The 19,337-nt window shown below is 42.5% G+C and overlaps 1 protein-coding gene across 2 annotated transcripts in view; it reads left to right on the plus strand.

Moving 5' to 3' along the window:
* Nucleotides 1-19,337, plus strand: part of LOC114029531 (tetratricopeptide repeat protein 34-like) — a 62,880-nt gene that overhangs the window by 19,394 nt on the left and 24,149 nt on the right. For both annotated transcript variants that reach the window (XM_027844012.1, XM_027844013.1), the window contains exon 6: nucleotides 18,351-18,517. In XM_027844012.1, coding sequence (XP_027699813.1) covers nucleotides 18,351-18,517 — 167 coding nt within the window. The remainder of the gene's footprint in view (nucleotides 1-18,350; nucleotides 18,518-19,337) is intronic.

Consider the following 19,337-nt stretch of genomic DNA (forward strand, 5'->3'; position numbering starts at 1 on the left):
AGAACTATACATAGTAGATTCAGTCTGACAAGGGCCAGGTAGAAGGGGACAGTACTCTGTGAAGCATTGTATGGGTTCTAATGTGTCTTTATCACAGCAAATCTGGGAAGTATATATATCATTTCTTTCAGTGTTTTCAATAGATGGTAAATTTGTATGACCTTGGATAATTCAATTCTCTGCTGAATTCTTTTCCATTTCCAAATCCCTGAGGATGTGAATGATGCCTCCATGGGTACAAACCATAACCCATCCATGCTTTCTCACCCTCTGGAACACTCAACAATAGCATTGATATAGCTTTGGTAGGTTTGCTAAACAATCTTGTTTGATCTTCACAATGGTCCTGTGAGGATGGCGCTATTATCACCTCCCATTTTACAAATGATGAAACTGAGTCTGGGCCAAGGTCACACAGCTAATAAGTACCTATGGCAAGATTTGAACTCAGGACTTCCTGACTTCAACTCAAACACTTTATCTGCTCTGCTACCTAGCTGCCTTAGACACTTGGATACTTAGCTATGGCCCTCCCATAAATTCCCCACAGAAGACACACCCAGTGTGCTGTAGGGATTGCTCAAGGCCATGGATGGTTCCATGGGTACCAGTGTAGCCCTTGGGCCCTTGACCATTGGTGGTCACTTCCTTATTTCCCAAGTGCTATTTTTGTGCCCCATCTTGCACATCAGTCATCATCAGTAACATTGCAGTCTATTCATACCCACTCTCCATCAATGAGTTCAGTATTATTGTTGATTAACATATTAAATGACAGCATGATTCCAGCCCGCCATGGAACCAAGAAGACCTAGGTTCAAATTCTGCCTCTGACTGGCTCTTCTTACCCTCAGACACTTGACACTTACTAGCTGTGTGACCCTGGGCGAGTCACTTAACCCCATTGCCTAGCCAAACAAACAAATAAATAAATAAAAACGTAGATAGTGTGAGAGAGCAATCCAGCTCATCCCAGCCAGCTCTTGTCCCAGCCAGCTCTTGTCCCAGCACGGTTCTCTTGTCTCCATGCAACTCCAAAGCTCTCCTCTAACGAGTTTCCAGCAGCAACTACAGAGCTCACCTGGTTTCGGTCAACTTCTCGTTGGGGCCTCATCCTAAGGAGCTATTTCTCTCCTCTGGGCATCCTCTTCTCTTCTCCTTTCGAGCATCAGGGGGCACTGATCTTCTTTTGCCTCTGTATTTCCCATCTCACTCCTGAAGGTTTTTATATCTTCTCTTCTGATCTCTGATATCTCTCTCCCCCACCTTCACCCCTTCCTGATATGGTTCATTATCCCTCAAATCAGGACTCTCCTCATGAGTACTGACCCATCATCTCTAACCTAAGTCAGGGCCATCTCCAGTCATCCTGATCTGTATCTCACCACTGGACCTAGATGGCTCTGGAGGAGAGAGTGAGACTGGTGACTGCACAGCCCTGCCTCACTTCAGTCCAATTCACTTGTAAATCATGGCATCATCTTCTTGATATCATGGTTCTCTTCCAGAATGAAGGACAAACAACAACAACTTAAGTTGAGAAACTCCAAATTGTCATTTCTATAGAGTGTAATAGTCATATTATGCAGTAGTCCCTAAACTGTTCTTTGATTAATAATTTCTCCACCATTTCTTTCCTTCAAAACCCTGAAAATGGGGGCAGCTAAGTGGCGCAGTAGATAGAGCTCCAGCCTTGGAGTCAGGAGGCCCTGAGTTCAAATCCAGCCTCAGACACTTGACACTTACTAGCTGTGTGACCCTGGGTAAGGCACTTAACCCCGATTGCCTCACCAAAAAACAAAACAATAAAAAATAAAAAAATAAAAAAATAAAAATTCCACATTGGTCATGTCCAAAAAAACAACGACCCTGAAAAATGGTCATTTGCAAATGACCATAGTACACTGACCTTTGGTAGGTCCTTGTGCCTTTGAAGGGGCATGCTTTCTGTAGGACCCTCTCTGATGATGTCATGCTCAAGCATCTATTTGAGGCCAAAGGGCTGTGTCCTACTCACCGTCACCTCCAGTCTCCAGCTTCCAGCTCAGCTTAAACTTTGGTGGAAGGTCCTGCAACGATTTTTTTTTTTTTAGTTGTCTGGAGGTAGACCAGAGCCTCGGAATGTAACCTCAGGTCTCATAGGGAATGTAAACTACCTTGGGTAAACAGCAAAAGAAGCTCCTACCATCCCATGGAACACTTGCAGATAACCCCGGGCCATCCCTGGCACTACACCTTCTTTGTTATGTTTCTACATAATACCTGATCTGGCCTAGGGTTGCTGCTGGCTTCCATCCCACAATTCTGTCCTCTCACTGCCAAGGACTGGGTCTTGTGAGTAAACTCCCTCAAACAACCCAATTAACCTAACAAACCATAATAAACCTGTAATTGGTACCAAGCTGGCTCAGACCAGCTCTTTCTTCAGTATTTTAGTATTTTCTTGGAGGCTCTGAAGCCTTACAGTTGACATATCAGCACAGAACAGAGCAGCCCCCTTACCTTCAGCTGTATAACTGGCTTAGCTGCCAGGATCATCAGCCCCCCAACAAATCTCAGGGCTTTATAATAGTCAGAAACCTCACCCTGAAATCACCAGGAGCCTCCTTTGCTCTGTTCCCTCTGGGTCTCACCTCTGAAGCCTTTCATCTCCTGGCCCAAGATGGCAGGTTCTCTCTCCTCTGACCAATTACTTTACTTGACTCTACTCCCTAGAAGATCATTTCCTTTATTTTCAAACTCTCCATCTCTCCTCTGGGCCATTCAAGGTCTAAGCAGAACAAAGTCTGAAGACGAGTTTTGGCTCCATACTTCTATGTTTTGCGTATTATAATGTTCCTCCACCCCCCATAGAATATAAGCGTCTTGAGGACAAGGATTTTTTTTCTTTTTTTTCTTTGTCTCGCCTGCACCTGGCACTGTGCCTTGTATAGGGTAGGTGCTTAATACATGTGATTTCAATTGCCTTGAGTGTCTCCTCATCACTTCTGAGTTTAGTTATTAAATCCACATGCCCAGAATGCAGAAGAGCTCACCTGCTGGGCTAATTGGGAAACATCTTGTTTGGGCTGTACAGCTGAATTTTATTCTCTTGAAAATATTGTCTTTTGCAGAGCAAATGTTATGACAGCAGCTTCACAGGAGAAACAAATGAAATTATGAAAATGAGCGGCACTCTACAGTCTGGCTGTATCCCGCCGTTCAGAGAGATGTCACCTTCATTCCCCCTTTGTGGGCTTTCGCTTTTGCTCCTGGCCAAACTGGCTCAGGATCTTATATGAGGAGCTTGGCATTTTTTCCCTTCTCTCCCTGCTGCTGTCACCAGGTCCCAAAGCCTGTCTTCTCCCCTCTGCATCTTAGAATCTCCACCCAAGATACAAGGCTTTCTACCCTGCTGAAATTCTCTTGAATTTAATTAACTATTTACATATTTTAGCACTCACCTTTGGACATATCTGAAAGCTTCCTTCTCATCTCACTTCTATTATACTTCTTTTGCTTTTTGTAACATATGGACTGTAAAGCCCATGCTGCTCTCTGACAGAGAAAAAAACTGAGGCAGACAGAAGTTAAGTGACTTGTCCAGGGCCACACAGCTAGTAAGGGTTTGAAGCCAGATTAAAAAAAAAAAAACCAAACAGACATAATAAATAGGTCAATAGACTTCCCAGTAAGTCCAAAGACCCTGAATACAAAATAAGACAGATTTTTATGTATTAAAAACAACTAATTAAATAAGACCAATTAATTAAGAGAATGAAATTAACAAGATACAAACCAGGATACAAAATTAGGTAATCTGATTTCTATTGAAGGAAAGATTAGGGACTTTCCAATCTGGGAGGCCGGAAGAGTGAATTTCAGTTGAGTTAGGAGTGGGGCAAGTAGGTTTCAGAGTCTTTCTTTTCTCAGAATTGAGAGGTGCTGACTAATTGCATCCATTAACATTTATGAAACAAGCTTATGCCATCTAGCTTTCCATGGATGATTTGCTGAAAAAACAAGATGGAAAATAATACATGTGGCAGAACAAGATGGAGTCAGTATTCATGAGCTAAAATCTGATGGGTTCTCTCCATTGCCACACCAAATCTGATGGGCTATGGGACCTGAACCTCTAAAAAGAGTCCTTAAACTTTCCCACAAATTTCAGCAGCCCAGATCCCGGACATTCTCCTGAGGCATCCATCCCATCCCAGTATAATTCTTTCCATTGTCCTTTCATTGTGCCCCCCTCCTCACCTTACCCACCCAATGCTTTATTTTCTGTTACCTCTGGACTACTCCAGGCTACTTGCCACTCCTTAATCCCATCAAGATCTTTTCATTGACCCATTTTACCTTTCTCCATATAAAAGTTTCATTCTCAACCCCATTAAGCACAGACTCACTAGGAATCTTACCCACCCAATGGGTGTCTTAATAAACTCATTACTTGGACTGAAAAAAGGCTTTAGTGGTCAAATTCTTTCAAGGCAGACTCCCCTGTACTTTTGCATTTTGGAGTTCCTAGCACCCCTAGATTGCAACACACCAACTCTATTTTGTAACTGGTTTTTGTCAAAACCCAGAACTTCCTGACTCCAATTCTACCACTCTATTTCAGTTTTAGCATTGTGTGGTTTCAAAAATAAACAAGAAATAAAACATTGTACAAAAAAAACTGAAGAAATAAAGCATGTCTGGAACAGTTGAGGACCATTTCTTAGAGGCAACCTGGGATAGTGGAAGGATCAATGGATTTGGAATTATAAGAACTGGGTTTGAATTTGACTAAGTCCTTTATCACCAGAGGTCCAAGAAGCCTCAATTGATGCTTAAATTTGCTTGGTCCTTTGAGGTTAAATTCCAGGCTTTATCCTGGGATCTTTCTAATTATAAAAGTTTGCAATATATTATATGTACTGACATTTCTAACTTTAAACCAATGATGCCTTTCATTTAATTATAATTATTTCATCATATACTCATAGTCAACACAATATGTTGACACCCTTCCAAAAGTAGATGACACTTTGACGTCTTCCTGTTGAGGTTTATGGGTTTAGTGGTGCTGGGACCCCGAAATCATAACACATGGGTCCTACCCAAAAGAATTCGACCCAAATCTTCTTTCAGCCAAAGACAAGGTTTATTAGAATATCTGCCATATTGGCCAGACTCTTAAGGAGTCTGAACATTAGTGAGCTATTGGCTAGATTTTAAGAATCTGAGCACCTTAATGGAGACAAGATGGACCTTATATGCAGAAAGACTGTGGGAGGGATCTAGGAGTGGCCAAGCAGTCTTCAGGGGACTGTGAGGTAATAGAATGCCAGAGACCTGGACCATGTGGCCAAGGGAGAATGAAGCCTAGCTAGGATTAAGGGCGGGAAGTGGTCAGGGGCCATAAGGAGGTAAGACAATGGAAGGCTAGGTTAGGTTAAAGGTAACAGAGAACTGGAAGATTTGGGCATAGCCACAATGAAAGGCTAGTTGATGGGATTGTAGCCTCAGGGGAACATCAGAGATTTGGTCATGTGGGAAAGTCCAAAGTTTTTCCTTTTTGGGGTCCAGATCCCATCCTCATCATTCCCAGAGGACAGTCAAGTCAACAAGCATTTATTAAGCACTTACTATGTTCCAGGAACCTTTTGTGAATCATGGGATTTAGCTGTGGAAGGCACATCCACAGTCATCTAGACATGGGAAGATTGCTTTGTTCACTAGGTCTGTTTCCATCTTCAATCTCCATCTTGCCTTAATGTCACACCAAGAAGCTGGTGTCTCCACCATTCACCTTCAGAGAATACTCATATCTCAGAGTTGGAAGGCACCTCAGTGCTGGTTCGTTTTGCAGGACTATTTTTGGTCTTTGTCTATATTCTTCATTATAAGGGATAATAGATCCCAGCATAGAAAGACCACTGAATCCAATGCCTTCATTTTACAGATCAGGAAACTGAAGCCTAGGGAAGTTAAATGAGATGCTCAAGGTCACGGAAGTAGGATTTGAGTCCACTTCTTGAGTTGGGTCTTCTGACTCAAATCTATACACATAAAATCTTTTGGGGCTTCTAGGGAGAGGTTCTCCATAATTTTTAAGAGTATGAAGTAATCCTGAGAACAGAAATTTTGAGAATTGTTAACCCACAGGGAAGAGTTTGTTTGTTTGTTTAATTTTTCCTTAATCTGGTATTTGAACTCTCCACAATCTGCTCCCAAACAAAATCTCATAGAACCACAGAACTTTAGGATTGGGAAGAGACCTTAGAGGATTCTAGAGCAGCCTATATCTAAACAGAAACCCCCTCTACAACCCTCCCCAAAAGTGGTCACCCAGCTGCCACTTGAAGATCCTCAGTGACGGGAATTCACTGCTTCCTGAGGCATCCCCGTCTACTCTGGTTTGTCTTTCTATGAACTCCAAATCTCTCTCTCTGAAATATTCTGCTTTGCTGTTATTCCCCCTTCTGAGACCAAACAAACAAGGCTAAGATATTTCAACATAAATGCCTTCCAGATACTCAAAGGCAACTATCAGGCCCCTCTCCTCACAAAGTCTTTTCTGTAGTCTGGACATCTCAGTTCATTTCTGCAATTTTCTTACCCCTGTAAAGGGGTGTGGTGTGGTAGGGATTCAATTTTGGCATTGGAGTCAGGAAGTCCTGAATTCAAATTCTGCCACAGACATTTGCTAGCTGGGTGACTTAAGGTAAATCATTTAACCTTTATGGACTTCAATTTCCTCATTTGTAAAAAGGGGAGAATAATAACACCTCCATCAAAGGGAGATTGTAAAAGCAAATGGGATAAGTATGTAAGGTGTGTTGAAAGCCTTGGAGTTCCGCATAGATGCCCATGGGGATAGTGGTAGTAACTGTCCATCCTGGTCAGCCCCCTTAGGAAACACTACTGTGTGAATCCTAGATTCAGTTCAGTAGACTTTTAAGTGCCTACTGTATAAGGCAGCAAGGATCCAAAGACAAAACTAAACAGTCCCTGCCCTCAGCAGCCTTCCTTTTTACCAGGCGTGTGCCTGTGGCATGGTAGGGGGAGGGGAAGTCAAAATCCAACCCATGCACAGATCAGGAAATGCTTCTGAAGATGGCGGGCATCTGAGCCAAGCCTTAAAGGAGGCTTCCAAGAGAAAGACATGGGGAGCAAATGCATTCCAGGATTGGAGGTGAGGGCAGCCTTTGAAAGGTCACAGAGGAACAAGATAGGGAGCTCTTTGGCTAAAATCAAGAGTGTATGAAGAGGGCATGAAATGAATCTGAAAATCTCAGCTGGAAGCAGACTGTGAAGGACTTTAAATGACAGACTGATGAGCTTGTATTTTTCTCTGGAAATGAGAGGGAATCACAGAAGATTCTTGAGTACAACAGTGATGTGGTCAGATTTGTGCTCTAAATATATATACATATATATGTACGTATCCATGCATGTGTGTGTGTGTGTGTGCGTGTGTGTATTTTAAAGCAGCTATATGCAGTGATGACTTAGGGGGAAAAAGTGGAAGCAGGAGGAACAAGTCTGGGGACTTGGGGATGAAGCCCTGCACCAAGAGGGTGGCTATGTAAGTGAATTAATTAATGAATCAATCCATTAACAAATTAGAAAAGTACTTACTATGTTCCAGGCACTAGGGATACGAGTACTGAGAGTGCCAGTCCCTTGCATTTTAATATGTACTAGAGCAGATCTCACAGGTCGCCTAGGCTGTGATTGATGTTTATCTATCTCCAGGTCTTAGACCCCTCTCCTATTCTCCCCTCCCTCCCTCCCATCCCAAATTCTGGTTGACTAGTCCTCCTCACCAGCTCTGTCATGACCCAATGATGTCGTTCATCTGGGTCGATGGCTTTTCTTATCTGTCCTTTTCCTTCTCTTGGGTTTCAATTGGCTCTGCCTCTAGCCTGTTACTTCACTCTAAGCATTCCCCTGTCCTTCCTCCCTCCCTCCTAATTTTAACCTCTAGGCACAGTTTCCCAAAGTGGGCAATACTTCCCCTTGCAGGCTGCTGGAATGATCCAGGAGGGTGATAGTAGCCTCTGGTGCAACTGGGGGGCATTGAATAAAAATAAGGGGGCAGTAGAAGCATAAGGAAAGAAGAGGAGAAGAAAATTTTGAAACACTGTTGTACGTGTTTCATCTGTTGTATAACAGAGTTAAAGTCATAGTGATTACATTATTTTCCAAATAAACACACAAAATGCAAGTTATAACCAATCAGTGGTCAAGTCTGCTGACAAGTTTGAACAAGCAAGTGTTGGCAGTTGAGCCTGTCTCACTTTGTAGGGAAGTCCAGCATGCATTGGCAGGAATATGTTTGTATAATGACTTGTTTACAATATGATACTATATGGTTACAAGACGCAATATTGTGTCATCAAAATTTCAATGCAGGAAAAACCCCAGAAATTTACAATAAATTATTAAATTTAAGATGTGTCATTTTTTTTTTAAAAAATTTATATTTTTTCAAAGTGATGCAAATTTAAAAAATGTTAAAGGGTTAAAGAAAGTAGATTTCCAGAGGGGGGAGCTGAGTAATTTTTTTTTTGAAAAGGGGGCAATAAGCCAAATAAATTTGGGAGCCTCTGTTTTAGAGTTAAGCAGTATCTGCCACATCACAGCCTTCTAGGCATTGGCCTGTACCTTCTAGACTTGATTCCCTTCCCTTTTTTGGAAAATCAGGACATTTGACCTTTTCTCTTCCTTCTACGCATCTTTCTCTCTCCACAGTCTTTCAAATATTGCTGACAGTGATTCAGCGATTGCATTCAGATACTTCCATCAAAGTCAGTTTTTAAACTCCATACCTTCTGGACATGAGAGCCTCCATCCTTTGTCATTTTGTGGGTAGCACTTCTGGCCAGTTTTTAGTGGTGTGCTAATACATGTTTAACAATCATCTCTCCAAAGTAAAAACTGTGTGCATAATACACGTTTAAGTTATATGCATTGTTAATATTTTCTCCATCTCTTTTTTAAGTCTAGGCAATCATTGAAACAATAAATAAAGCCCTGATTCATAGCCTTTGCTTATTTTTGAGGTATAAATGCTCACACAAAAAAAAATTAACAATAGCCTGTCTCCAACACACACTTGCCAGCCACTGTAGCAAAGTCACTCCTAGTTGCCTCGTAAGGGGCTCCTGGGTATGGTTCTATTTATAAAGAGCAGCCTTCAAGTCTTTTTTTTTTCCCCTAAAGACAAGATCTTAGCCTGCCTGCTCAGCCTCCTCTGGCAATTAGCAGCTTCCTGTCAAACATTAGATGAGCCATTATCTGGCTGAAAGCAATTACCAGACACTTTACACTATCATTTCATCTTATTTTGTCTTCCAGTCGTTTTGAAGCTCCTGGTAGAACATGGCATTATTTTTATATTTTCCCCAGGCTGGAGACCTCTTTGGCTTGTGAATGACCTCCCTGAAGGTCAGTGCTCAGCATGGGGTATAGGATGCCAGATGTGTTTCTTACCCAGACAGAGAACAGCTGAAAGTAGCCTTCTCTCCTGGTGTTTCTCCTTTCCTTCTCCTTCTCCTCTGAAATGAAGTGGTTGGCTCAGGGAGTGCTAAGACCCCTCCTCCCTTGAAAACTCTGTGATTCTACAACACAAGCCCTGCTCTCCCCTCTCCCCAACATAGCTGCTATCTTCCTACCTCTGCAGCTTACCCACTTTTTCTCTCCCACCTGTCTGCATCTTCCCAGTTATTCTTTAAGTCCTAGAACAATGGTCATCTCCCCTACAAAGCCTTCCCCAACCACAAGGATTGGGGCTGTCACTAGAAGGTCCTCAGGGGCCATCTAGTGCAACCCATCCCTGAAAAAAAAATCAAGTCAAAGAAACCCTTCTAGCTCTTACTTGAAGACCCCCAGAGGAGGGAAACTCACTACCATATGGTACAGCCCATCCCATGTTGGGGATAGATTTAATTATAAGGTTTTTCATGATGTGAAGGTTATGTTTGCCTCTTTGTAACTTCCACCTATTGTCCCTGGTTCTGCCTTCTGGGACAAAGAAGGATGAGGCTGATTCTTCTTCCATATCACAGCCCTGAAAAAGATGGGAGTCAGTTATCACTGCCCACCCACCACAACACCACCACTTCCTCTCTCCAGGCTAAGCATTTCTTGATATGGCATGGTTTCATGGCCCCTTTTCATCTTGGCTACTTTCTTCTCTTCTCTTCCTCCTCCTGTCCCCTCCGCCCCTCCTCTTCCCTTCCCTCTTTCTCCCCTCTCCTCTCCTGCCCTCAAAGGTAAGCATTCCCAGGTCCTCTAACCAATCTTAATCTGTCATGATTTCATGGCCCGTTAGCTCCCTGACTGCCCTCTCCCCTCCTCTCCTCTCTTCTCCTTTCTCCTCTTCCCTCTCCTCTTCCCCCCTCCCCTCCTCTCCTCTCCTCTCCTCCCTTCCTTTCCTCTCCTCTCTCTTGTTTTTCCTCCTTTCTCTTCCTCTCCCCTCCCTTCTCCTCTTTCCTCTTCTATTCTCAGAGCTAAGCATTCCCAGCTCCTTCAGCCAATCATAACATAGCATATTCTCCAGGTCCCCATCATCCTGGCTGTCCTCCTCCCTCCAGCTAAGCAGTTACCCTCTGAACAATGTGGTATCCAACCTAGAACATAATGCTCTAGCTGTGGTCTCACTGGGACAGAGTATAGCAATGGACAGAGCACCAGTCCTGGGCACACACTAGCTAGAGCTCTCTGGGCCTCATTTCTCTTCTCTGTAAAACAAGGGGACTGGGGTTGATGGGGTCTAAGGCCTCTTCCATCCCTTCATGGATGACCCTGTGATTCCATGAGCTCTAGTACAGCCTCTTGTATACAGGCAAGGCAAGGACGTTAGAGGGGTTTTGCTTTCATACCTGCGGTGAACCCAGCGCAATGCCTGGTACTGAGGAGTCACCTGAACGTGTTTGTTAACTTGAATTAATCTGCTGAAGGATTTAAAGAGTTTTCATTTATTGAGTAGGTATTTCTCTGCCCCGACTAGTGCAATGTGTGTCCACACTATTGTTGTTTAGTTGTTTCGGTTGTGTCTGACTCTTCCTGACCCCATTTGGGGTTTTCTTGGCAAGTTGGTTTGCCATTTCCTCCTCCATCTCATTTTACAGATTAGGAAACTGAGGCCAACAGGGTTAAGTGACTTGCCCAGGGTCACACAGCTAGTCTGAGGCTGGATTTGAACTCAGGTCTTCTGATTCCAGGACTGGCACTCTTTCCACTGCACCACCTAGCGGCCCCTCCACACTATGGAGGGTACAAAGGACAGTACAGAGGTCTTGTCTCCATGCCTTTGCCCAGGCTGCCCCCATAGGGAGAATGCCCTCTCTCCTTCTCCCCTCCTCTAACTGCCTTCAAGGCTCAGCTCAGGTGCCCGCTTGTCTGCAAGGCCCCTGTTGCTGACCCTTCTTCTCCACATAATTTACACGGCTTATACTCAGCATACACTTTGTATTCATTTGCTTAGCAGTGTAGATCGGGAATCTTAACTGGGGGTCCACAGATCCCCATGAGTAGATTTCAGTGTGATAATGAACTTACATGGGAAAAAAATTACATCTTTATTTTCATTATCCTACTGGCAAAACTAGCACTTCCTTTCATTACAATATAAATAGGCAACCAGTCACAATGCCAAGAAGAGTCTTTATGTTTCACGCCACCACCGAAGGGGTCCAGCATGCAGAAAAGGTAAAGACCCTATGGTGTGAGTGTTGTTTCCACCCAAAAGACTCCATTCCCCTTGAGAGGAAAGGTCTTTGTGTCTCCAGGGCCCAGTACATGCGCCCAGTTGGTGCTTAATAAATACTTGCTGAAGATAAAGACCCCTTCCTTCCACTAAGAGTGCAGGGTGTTGGAAGTCTGGCTGCTGGAGAGAGGCAGGAGGCAGGAAGACAGGCTGGATGCAGACCCATTAAAATGCCAGCCAGCTTCCCCGCATGGTCCATGGCAGCCCCAGCTCTCTTTATGTAAATGGCCTTGTAGCTTGTTATCTGTGCTCTGCAGAGATTAGAGGTCTGCCCATCAAGGCCAATTCCAAAGACCTTCACTAACAGAGACCAAATTGCTGGGCCCTTCCAAAGCAGGGGCTGCTTTTCAAATGTTTTCAAGGTCTGGCATCTCCTTTAGGTATCCTAACTGCAGCAAATACTGGCATTTTAAGGGCAGCCTCAGAACTCTGAGACTCTATTTCCCCTGTGTGCATTGCTATTATCGATTAGAGGGAGAAAGGGAAGACAGGAACAGACTAATAATAACCATGGTGTTCTCAAGTTGATAAAGAGCTGTATATACATAACAACCCTGTGAGGCAGGTATTACCGAAACTATTGGCCCTGTTTACAGATGAATAAACTGAGGTTGGTAAAAGTAAAGCAACTCCCCCAGGGTCACACAGCTAAGAAGATTTGATATCCAAGACTTCCTGAATCAAAGCCCCGCCCTATGTCTATCAAGGCATGCCAGGTCCAGCTCTCCAAGCTGCCAGGTCCCACACTTGGAAGCAAAGAATGCCATAAATGTGCCTTAACCACCAAGATGATTCTCAGCTAGGATTAACAGGGCTCAATTAAGAGTGGTATTATTAAAAGATTGGGCCTCATGACCATGACAGTCTCCTCTCAAAGAGAGTTGAAGGTCATAGAATCAATGCATTGAAACCATTGTTATAAAATTAGCCCTGGGGTCATCAGGTCATCATGAGTCTCCCCTTAAGAGGGACTGTAAGCTTATAGAATCTACCCGTGGGAAAAGTCTTGGCTATAATATTTTTGAGGTTAGTGTATGTATGTCAAAAAGTAAGCTCTTTCCAACAGTTTTTTTTTCCTGCACCTGTGTACCCCCCCAAAATCCTGTGTGCCCCAAGCCCTGACATATAGTTAGGCCAGCTCCAGGTGGCCACCCAAAATCAGTGTATAAATATCCCACTTTTGGCAAAGCACTTGGGACCCACACCCTCTTCCTGCAGAAGCATCATGCTCCCACTAGAGCACATTGTTCCAGCTCAAGGGACCCATGTCTCCATCCTCCCCATCATAGAAGCAACCTTAAGTGAGTTTGAGTTTTACATGTGTCTGAATTGTATACTGGGTCCCCTTCCCCCTCTCCTTTTCTCCCTTCCTACTCTCCCTCTCTTACCTGTTGTTTGCCAATAAAACTTAGCATTGAACTGATTCTCATTGGTTTACATATTATTCTTGACATTCAACTCATTAAGGAGTTGTTTTCCCATAATCTCTGGAGGGCCACAGGCCTTCCCTTAAAACTTGGACCTAGGACATGGACTTAACCTGTTGATGGCTACACTTTTGCTAGTGGAGAATGGCACTGTGAGCACAGGTGTAGAAAGCAAAGGTCAATAGGTGATCCCTACATCCTCTCAGGAGGGACTCCCTTAAACCAGAGAACTATCATAAAACCTAGAACACTAGGTGGTGCCATAGTGGATAGAGTAACAGGCCTGAAGTCAAAGACTCATCTTCCTAAATTCAAATTCAACCTCAGACACTTACTAGCTGTGTGACTCTGGTCAAGTCACTTTACCTTGTTTGATTCAGTTTCCTCATCTGTCAAATGAGCTGGAAAAGGAAATGGCAAACTACTCCAGTTATCTTTGCTAAGAAAATCCCAATTGGAGTCACGAAGAGTCGGACACAACAGAAAACAAAATTATTGTTGTTGTTGTTATATCCTTTGACTCAGAAATCCTACTCTCTAGGTATAGATACACCACGGAGGTCAAAGACAGTAAGAAAGCCCTAACATCTACCAAAATATTCATAGTAGCCCTTTTCCTGGAAAAAAAAGAAGTGGAAATAAGTGGGTATCCAAAGAATTGAGAATAACTAAACAAACTGTATATATTCATCATTCCATGAGAAATGATGGATATTAAGAATACAGAAAAGTATTAGAAAACTTATATTAGCTAATGCAGAGAGAAGTAAGAAGGACAAAAAATATATACAGTGACTATGACAATGGAAATCCCAATAACAACAGCAAAGAGGTAAAAATACCCCCTGAGCATGAACATTGACATTGTAATGGCCTAACTTCTCCCCAAAGAAGAGAGGACAAAATGCATACATCCCCTCCCTTCTTTGCAGAGGTTGGAGACTACACATGAGCAACATTACAGGTAGCATAAGACTTGAGTGATGTGTCAGGTTAATTTTATGGAGACACTTTTTTTCTCCTTCTTATACTTGGTTGGTAAAAGATTCCTCTCCGGGTAGGAGACCAGGGAGAGAGGGATTTGAAATGAGGTGATAGAAAAACAAAAACAAAAATCAATAGTAATTTAAAATGAATACATAAAAAATGTCCTTGCCAGGGTGCATAGTGAACATGATCAAGGGGAATGCTTACAGCACAACTCATTAACTTACAATCCTCTAATTTGTCTCTAGTAATAAAGCTGGGCGAAAGTTTACTTTGCTTGCTGTCTTGGAGGAAAAAGTTTTACCAAATATTTTGCTAATGCCAATAATTTCAGTGGAAATCTCTAACCTACTTAACAGAAGTATTTTTCCAGAGCTTTAAAACAATTTACTTACTTTCATGTAAACCCTTGCTATTCTAATTACAAAACACTTTTATTCATCAAAGCAGGTAAGAACTTTACTAGGTAACTTTATGGTCCAAGTTTGTGATTTTTGGCTTCAATATCTTAGAACTGCATTTTTAAACATGTGTGTGTGTGTGTGTGTGTGTGTGTGTGTGTATGATTGTAAAGCACAATTTAATCTTGTTACCAATTCAAATTAGCCTTTCTCTCAAGTAAGTAACATGCTTTGCCTTTGAATAGTCCACCATCCCTGCAGCCTGCTCATCCTGGAATGTTCCTCTGCAAGGCCCACCCACCCCATTCTCCCATTAGTGAGTTCGTCCTGAAGCCTCCATTTCACGGAGGGCCCCAGGGTAGTCTGGCTCAATTCTCCCCTCAGTCATGTTTCTGAATTTCTAGAATTCAAAACCATGCCCTACCTACTGCCCTCCCTCCCTTCCCTTCTTTTCTTTTCCTACTAGCTTTCCTTCCTTCTTTCCTTCCTCCTTCCCTTCCTTCCTTCCTCCTTTCCTTCCTTTCTTCCTTCCTTCTTTCCTGTCTCCCTCCCTCCTTCTTCTTCCCTCCTCTCCTTCATTCCTCTCTTCCTCATCCCCTCCCTTCCTTCATCCTTCCTCTTTCTTTCTTTTTTCTCCCTCCCTCCCTCACTTCCTCCCTCCCTTTTCCCTCCCTCCCTCCTTCCTTAATTCCTTCCTTCCTTCCTTCCTTCCTTCCTTCCTTCCTTCCTTCCTTCCTAATTTCCTTCCTGCCTGCCTGCCAGATTAACTGCAATCATGCCTGATGCTTTCTGTGAATTAAACTAAAAAAGGACATTGATAACCTACATAATGGACAGTGTCTCAGTCCTCACTAGTAGTAATGGAACTTGGAGGCAGTTTCCAATGTAACCCAGACTCTGGGCTTAAAGAGATTGGCTCCTATCTTGTAGATAGCCCCTAAATTATATGCCTGTGGCTTGTTTTTACACCCACTCACAGTTCATTCTGGGAAATCTCGACTATAGCTTATATTGGATGTAAGTAATAAGATCCCCAGTTCCCATACAAGCACTGAAAATCATAATGGATGTCAAACATAGGTGTGCATGCAAATTGTGCTTGTGGCACCCAGGCGCATGCTAATGCCTGCAAAAAGAAGGTAGCTTTGTGCATTAATCAGTTAATTACTTTCATTTTGATGTATATATTGCTGCTTTATATAAATTATGCTTAAAATTTAGTTAAGTTTTTGTTTCTTTGGTGAATCAAAACAGTATTCTTCAGGACTATGTATTTAATAAAGGTTCACCTTTAAAAAGTAATTTACTATAATTCCCTGGGTGCACACCAAAAATGTGGAAAACACATACAGAACTCAAATTAGCTCAGAAATAGCCCATATAACTCCTCTTCTCCCTCCAGTGAATTCCACCTTCTCCCCAGGGACCATGCAGTCTTCCAGACTCACAGCAACCATCTTATCATCTGGACTCCCATCATAAATTAAATTCACTCGGGTTGCATCTGATTGATTTCTCATCTCTCATAGAGAACAAGAGATGAAGTCAGGGAGAACCTGGCTTTAAATGCTACTTCAAATGCATACTAGCTAGGTAGCCCAGGACAATTCATTTAGCCTCTCTGTGCCTCAGTTTCCTTATCCGTAAAATGAAGGTCTTGAACTCATGGCTTCTAAGGTTCCTTCTTACCATTAATCCATGATCCTATGATCTCATAGCATAGGCAGGGAGATACTAGCTGTTCACAGGACAGTTTCCAGCTGAATATAATAAGGAAAAAAATTCTGGGATATGGGAAATGTGTGGAAAAGGTCAGGACAAGGGTGTTGGGAGAAGAGATGAAGCCCAGACATGGTCTGCTACAAATGTGTCCTATGGGTCTCAGAACCACAGAATCCAAGATGTAGAGATTATCATAGGTAAGGGCAATAAGGTGGCATGGTGGGTGGAGCACCGGGCCTGGAGTCAGGAAGACTCAGCTTCCTGAGTTGAAATCTGGCCTCAAACACTTACTAGCTGTGTGACTTTGGGCAAATCACTTCACCCTGTTTGCCCCAGGTTCCACATCTGTAAATGAGCTGGAGAAGGAAATGGCAAACCACTCCAGCATCTTTGCCAAGAAAACCCCAGATGGGGTCACAGAGAGTCAGATATGACTGAAAAGTGACCAAACAACAAATAGGCAATGAGGCCATAGACAAATAGGAATTCTTGTTTCTAAAAATAGAGTCAGAAGGTGTGGAGAAATAGAGAAGTGGGCTGGCCATTATGAAGATCGGTCTCAAACTCAAATAGAAACAAGGCTCACTAAAGTGTACATAGATATCCCTCTGTGTATATTGACTTAGCTTTAAAGTCTTATCTATATTTTGTTGGATTTTTATCTATTTTGTTAAATATTTCCCATTTATATTTTAATCTGGTTCAGGGAGCACTTGGGAGTATTGTGGATGGTGTCTCTGACAAGTCCAATTATGAATACCATAAAATGTAAGCTCCTTGAGGGCAGGGATTGACTTTGCTCTTGTATTTGTATCCCCACCATAGGATTTGGCATAGAGTAGGTACTTTATAAATACTCAGTTTGTTAATGGGTTGATTGATGCAGGGTGATGTGGGTCCCTTCGGTAGAGGAGGAAATAGTCTAGATAAGACTGAAGCTTCATTTCTGTTCTTTCTCATACTTGCCCGGCTTATTCCTCCCTCCATACCTTTGCTGATGTTCTGTCTGGATAGGTACCTTCCCTGCCTACTCTCTCCAATGATCCATGTCTCCCTGTGGTGGACAGAATGCTGACTTGGAGTCAGGAAGCTGAAGAGAGGACTCAGGAAGGATATGATGGACTGCCACGTTGAAAGAAGGACTAGCTTTGTTCTGCTTGGCCCCAGAGGGAAGAGCTAGGACTTACAAAGGAGAACAAGTTTCCTAACCATTAGGGCTCTCCCAAAGTGAAATGCGCTGTCTTATTGGAAAGCTTCAAGCAAAGGTTAGCAGAGTTCCCTTCTCCCTTTAGACCTATGAATCGATAATTCTCTTAGTAGACACTGGACCAACTCTGGCCTGATGTTTTTTTTTTTCCTTAATTTTAAATTCTGAATTTTGCAAACACCAAATAGACTGAGCACTTAGAACAGAAGGAAAGAATTATCCACAAGACAACACATCTCTATTCTGTAGGGCTTGATTTTATTTTAAAGTATTTAATAAATTCATGATGTAATTTTCCAAGCTCTCCTGTCTGTGATTCCTTTTTGGCCTTCCTTTTGTTCTCTTTCTTTTCTTGGGGTGGGGGTGTGAGATAGAAAGGGAAAGGTGGCCTATTTTTAACATCTCTTTCTCTCTAACTGTGATCCTATTGAAAAAGAAAAAAAAATAAAACTCTCATAACAAATACACATATTTAAACAAATCAAATTTCCATGTTAACTGTATCCAAAAATGTATGTTCTGTTCTGCTCCCTGAATCATCACCTTTCTTTCAGGAGCCAGGTAGCATTTTTTGTCATCAAGCTTCTAGAATAGTGATTGGTCCTTGTGCTGATCAAAGTTCTCAATCTACTTTGTTGTTATTATATAAATTGTTCTCCTGAATCTGCTCACTCTATTCTGCATTAGTTTATACAATTCTTCCCAAAATTTTCCAAAGCATCACCTTCATCATTTCTTATAACACTATAATATTCTGTTCTATTACATTCGTATGTCATAATTTGTTCAGCCATTTCCCATTGATGGACAGTTTCCAGGGCATAGTGTGGTCTAACTTGTCTTTCTCTTCTCTTCTCTAGGAAGCCAGGCCAGGGAATCCCTCCTGGTCAGAGCCCGATGCTATGGCCACCTAGGCCAGAAGAAAACAGCCATTTATGACTTCAACACCATTCTCAGGACTGACCCTACCAATGTGCAGGCTCTATGTGGTCGGGCATTTATGCATCTGGCTCTGAATCAGCAGAAGGTATGACTATTCATGCTTTGGGGAAGTAAGGAGCTTTGGGTGACAGACAGCTCGGGAAAGACCTACAAAGATATCTTCTTCATTCCTTGGATAATTAGGATCAAAGTTCTTTGGACTGTATAGGATGTACCCTAAAGGTGGGCCCACTCTAACCAAAGATCAAAACAAACCTGTTTAAATTTATGGAAGACTTCAACCTCTAAAAAAAATTCAATATAATATAAAAGAAATATAAAATTTAAATATAAACAAGATTGTCATAATTGAGTCCTGTTTTCCTAATGGTTCACATTCTGCCATCAGAGCTTTTTGAGCCTTTATTTCCTCCCCACCAAGCAATTAATGGTCTATGAACAAATGCTTAAATACACGAGGGGAGCACTTCATTTTGAAGACACCGTTCAGTGAATAGGTTGATTATAGGTTTTTAGAGCAGAAAAGGACCTGAAAGATCACAGGATCATAGGGGACTTAGATGCAACCAGTGTCCCAGTATTTCAGGTTGTCCTGTCTCAAGGACAGCCCCCCCATTCATATTTCTTTGATTTATTTTGCCCCCACCCAGAGGTACCTCTGGGAAATTTCCAAAAACTGCTTAAATAGAGTTTATGTCTAGATCTCCCCAGATATGGATAAAAAGGTCTTTGGAATTTTGGAAAATTCTGGCTGATAAACAAAACATGTGTTTTACCTATTGTAAGATCAGTGCTCAATTGTCCATAGAAATGGGGCCACAGAGAGCATAGAGGTTGTAATCTACCAATGGAAAGAATGAAGGAAGGAAGGAAGGAAGGAAGGAAGGAAGGAAGGAAGGAAGGAA

This window comes from Vombatus ursinus, unplaced genomic scaffold, assembly GCF_900497805.2.
Source record: "Vombatus ursinus unplaced genomic scaffold, bare-nosed wombat genome assembly UNPS02014932.1, whole genome shotgun sequence".
NCBI lineage: Eukaryota > Metazoa > Chordata > Mammalia > Diprotodontia > Vombatidae > Vombatus > Vombatus ursinus.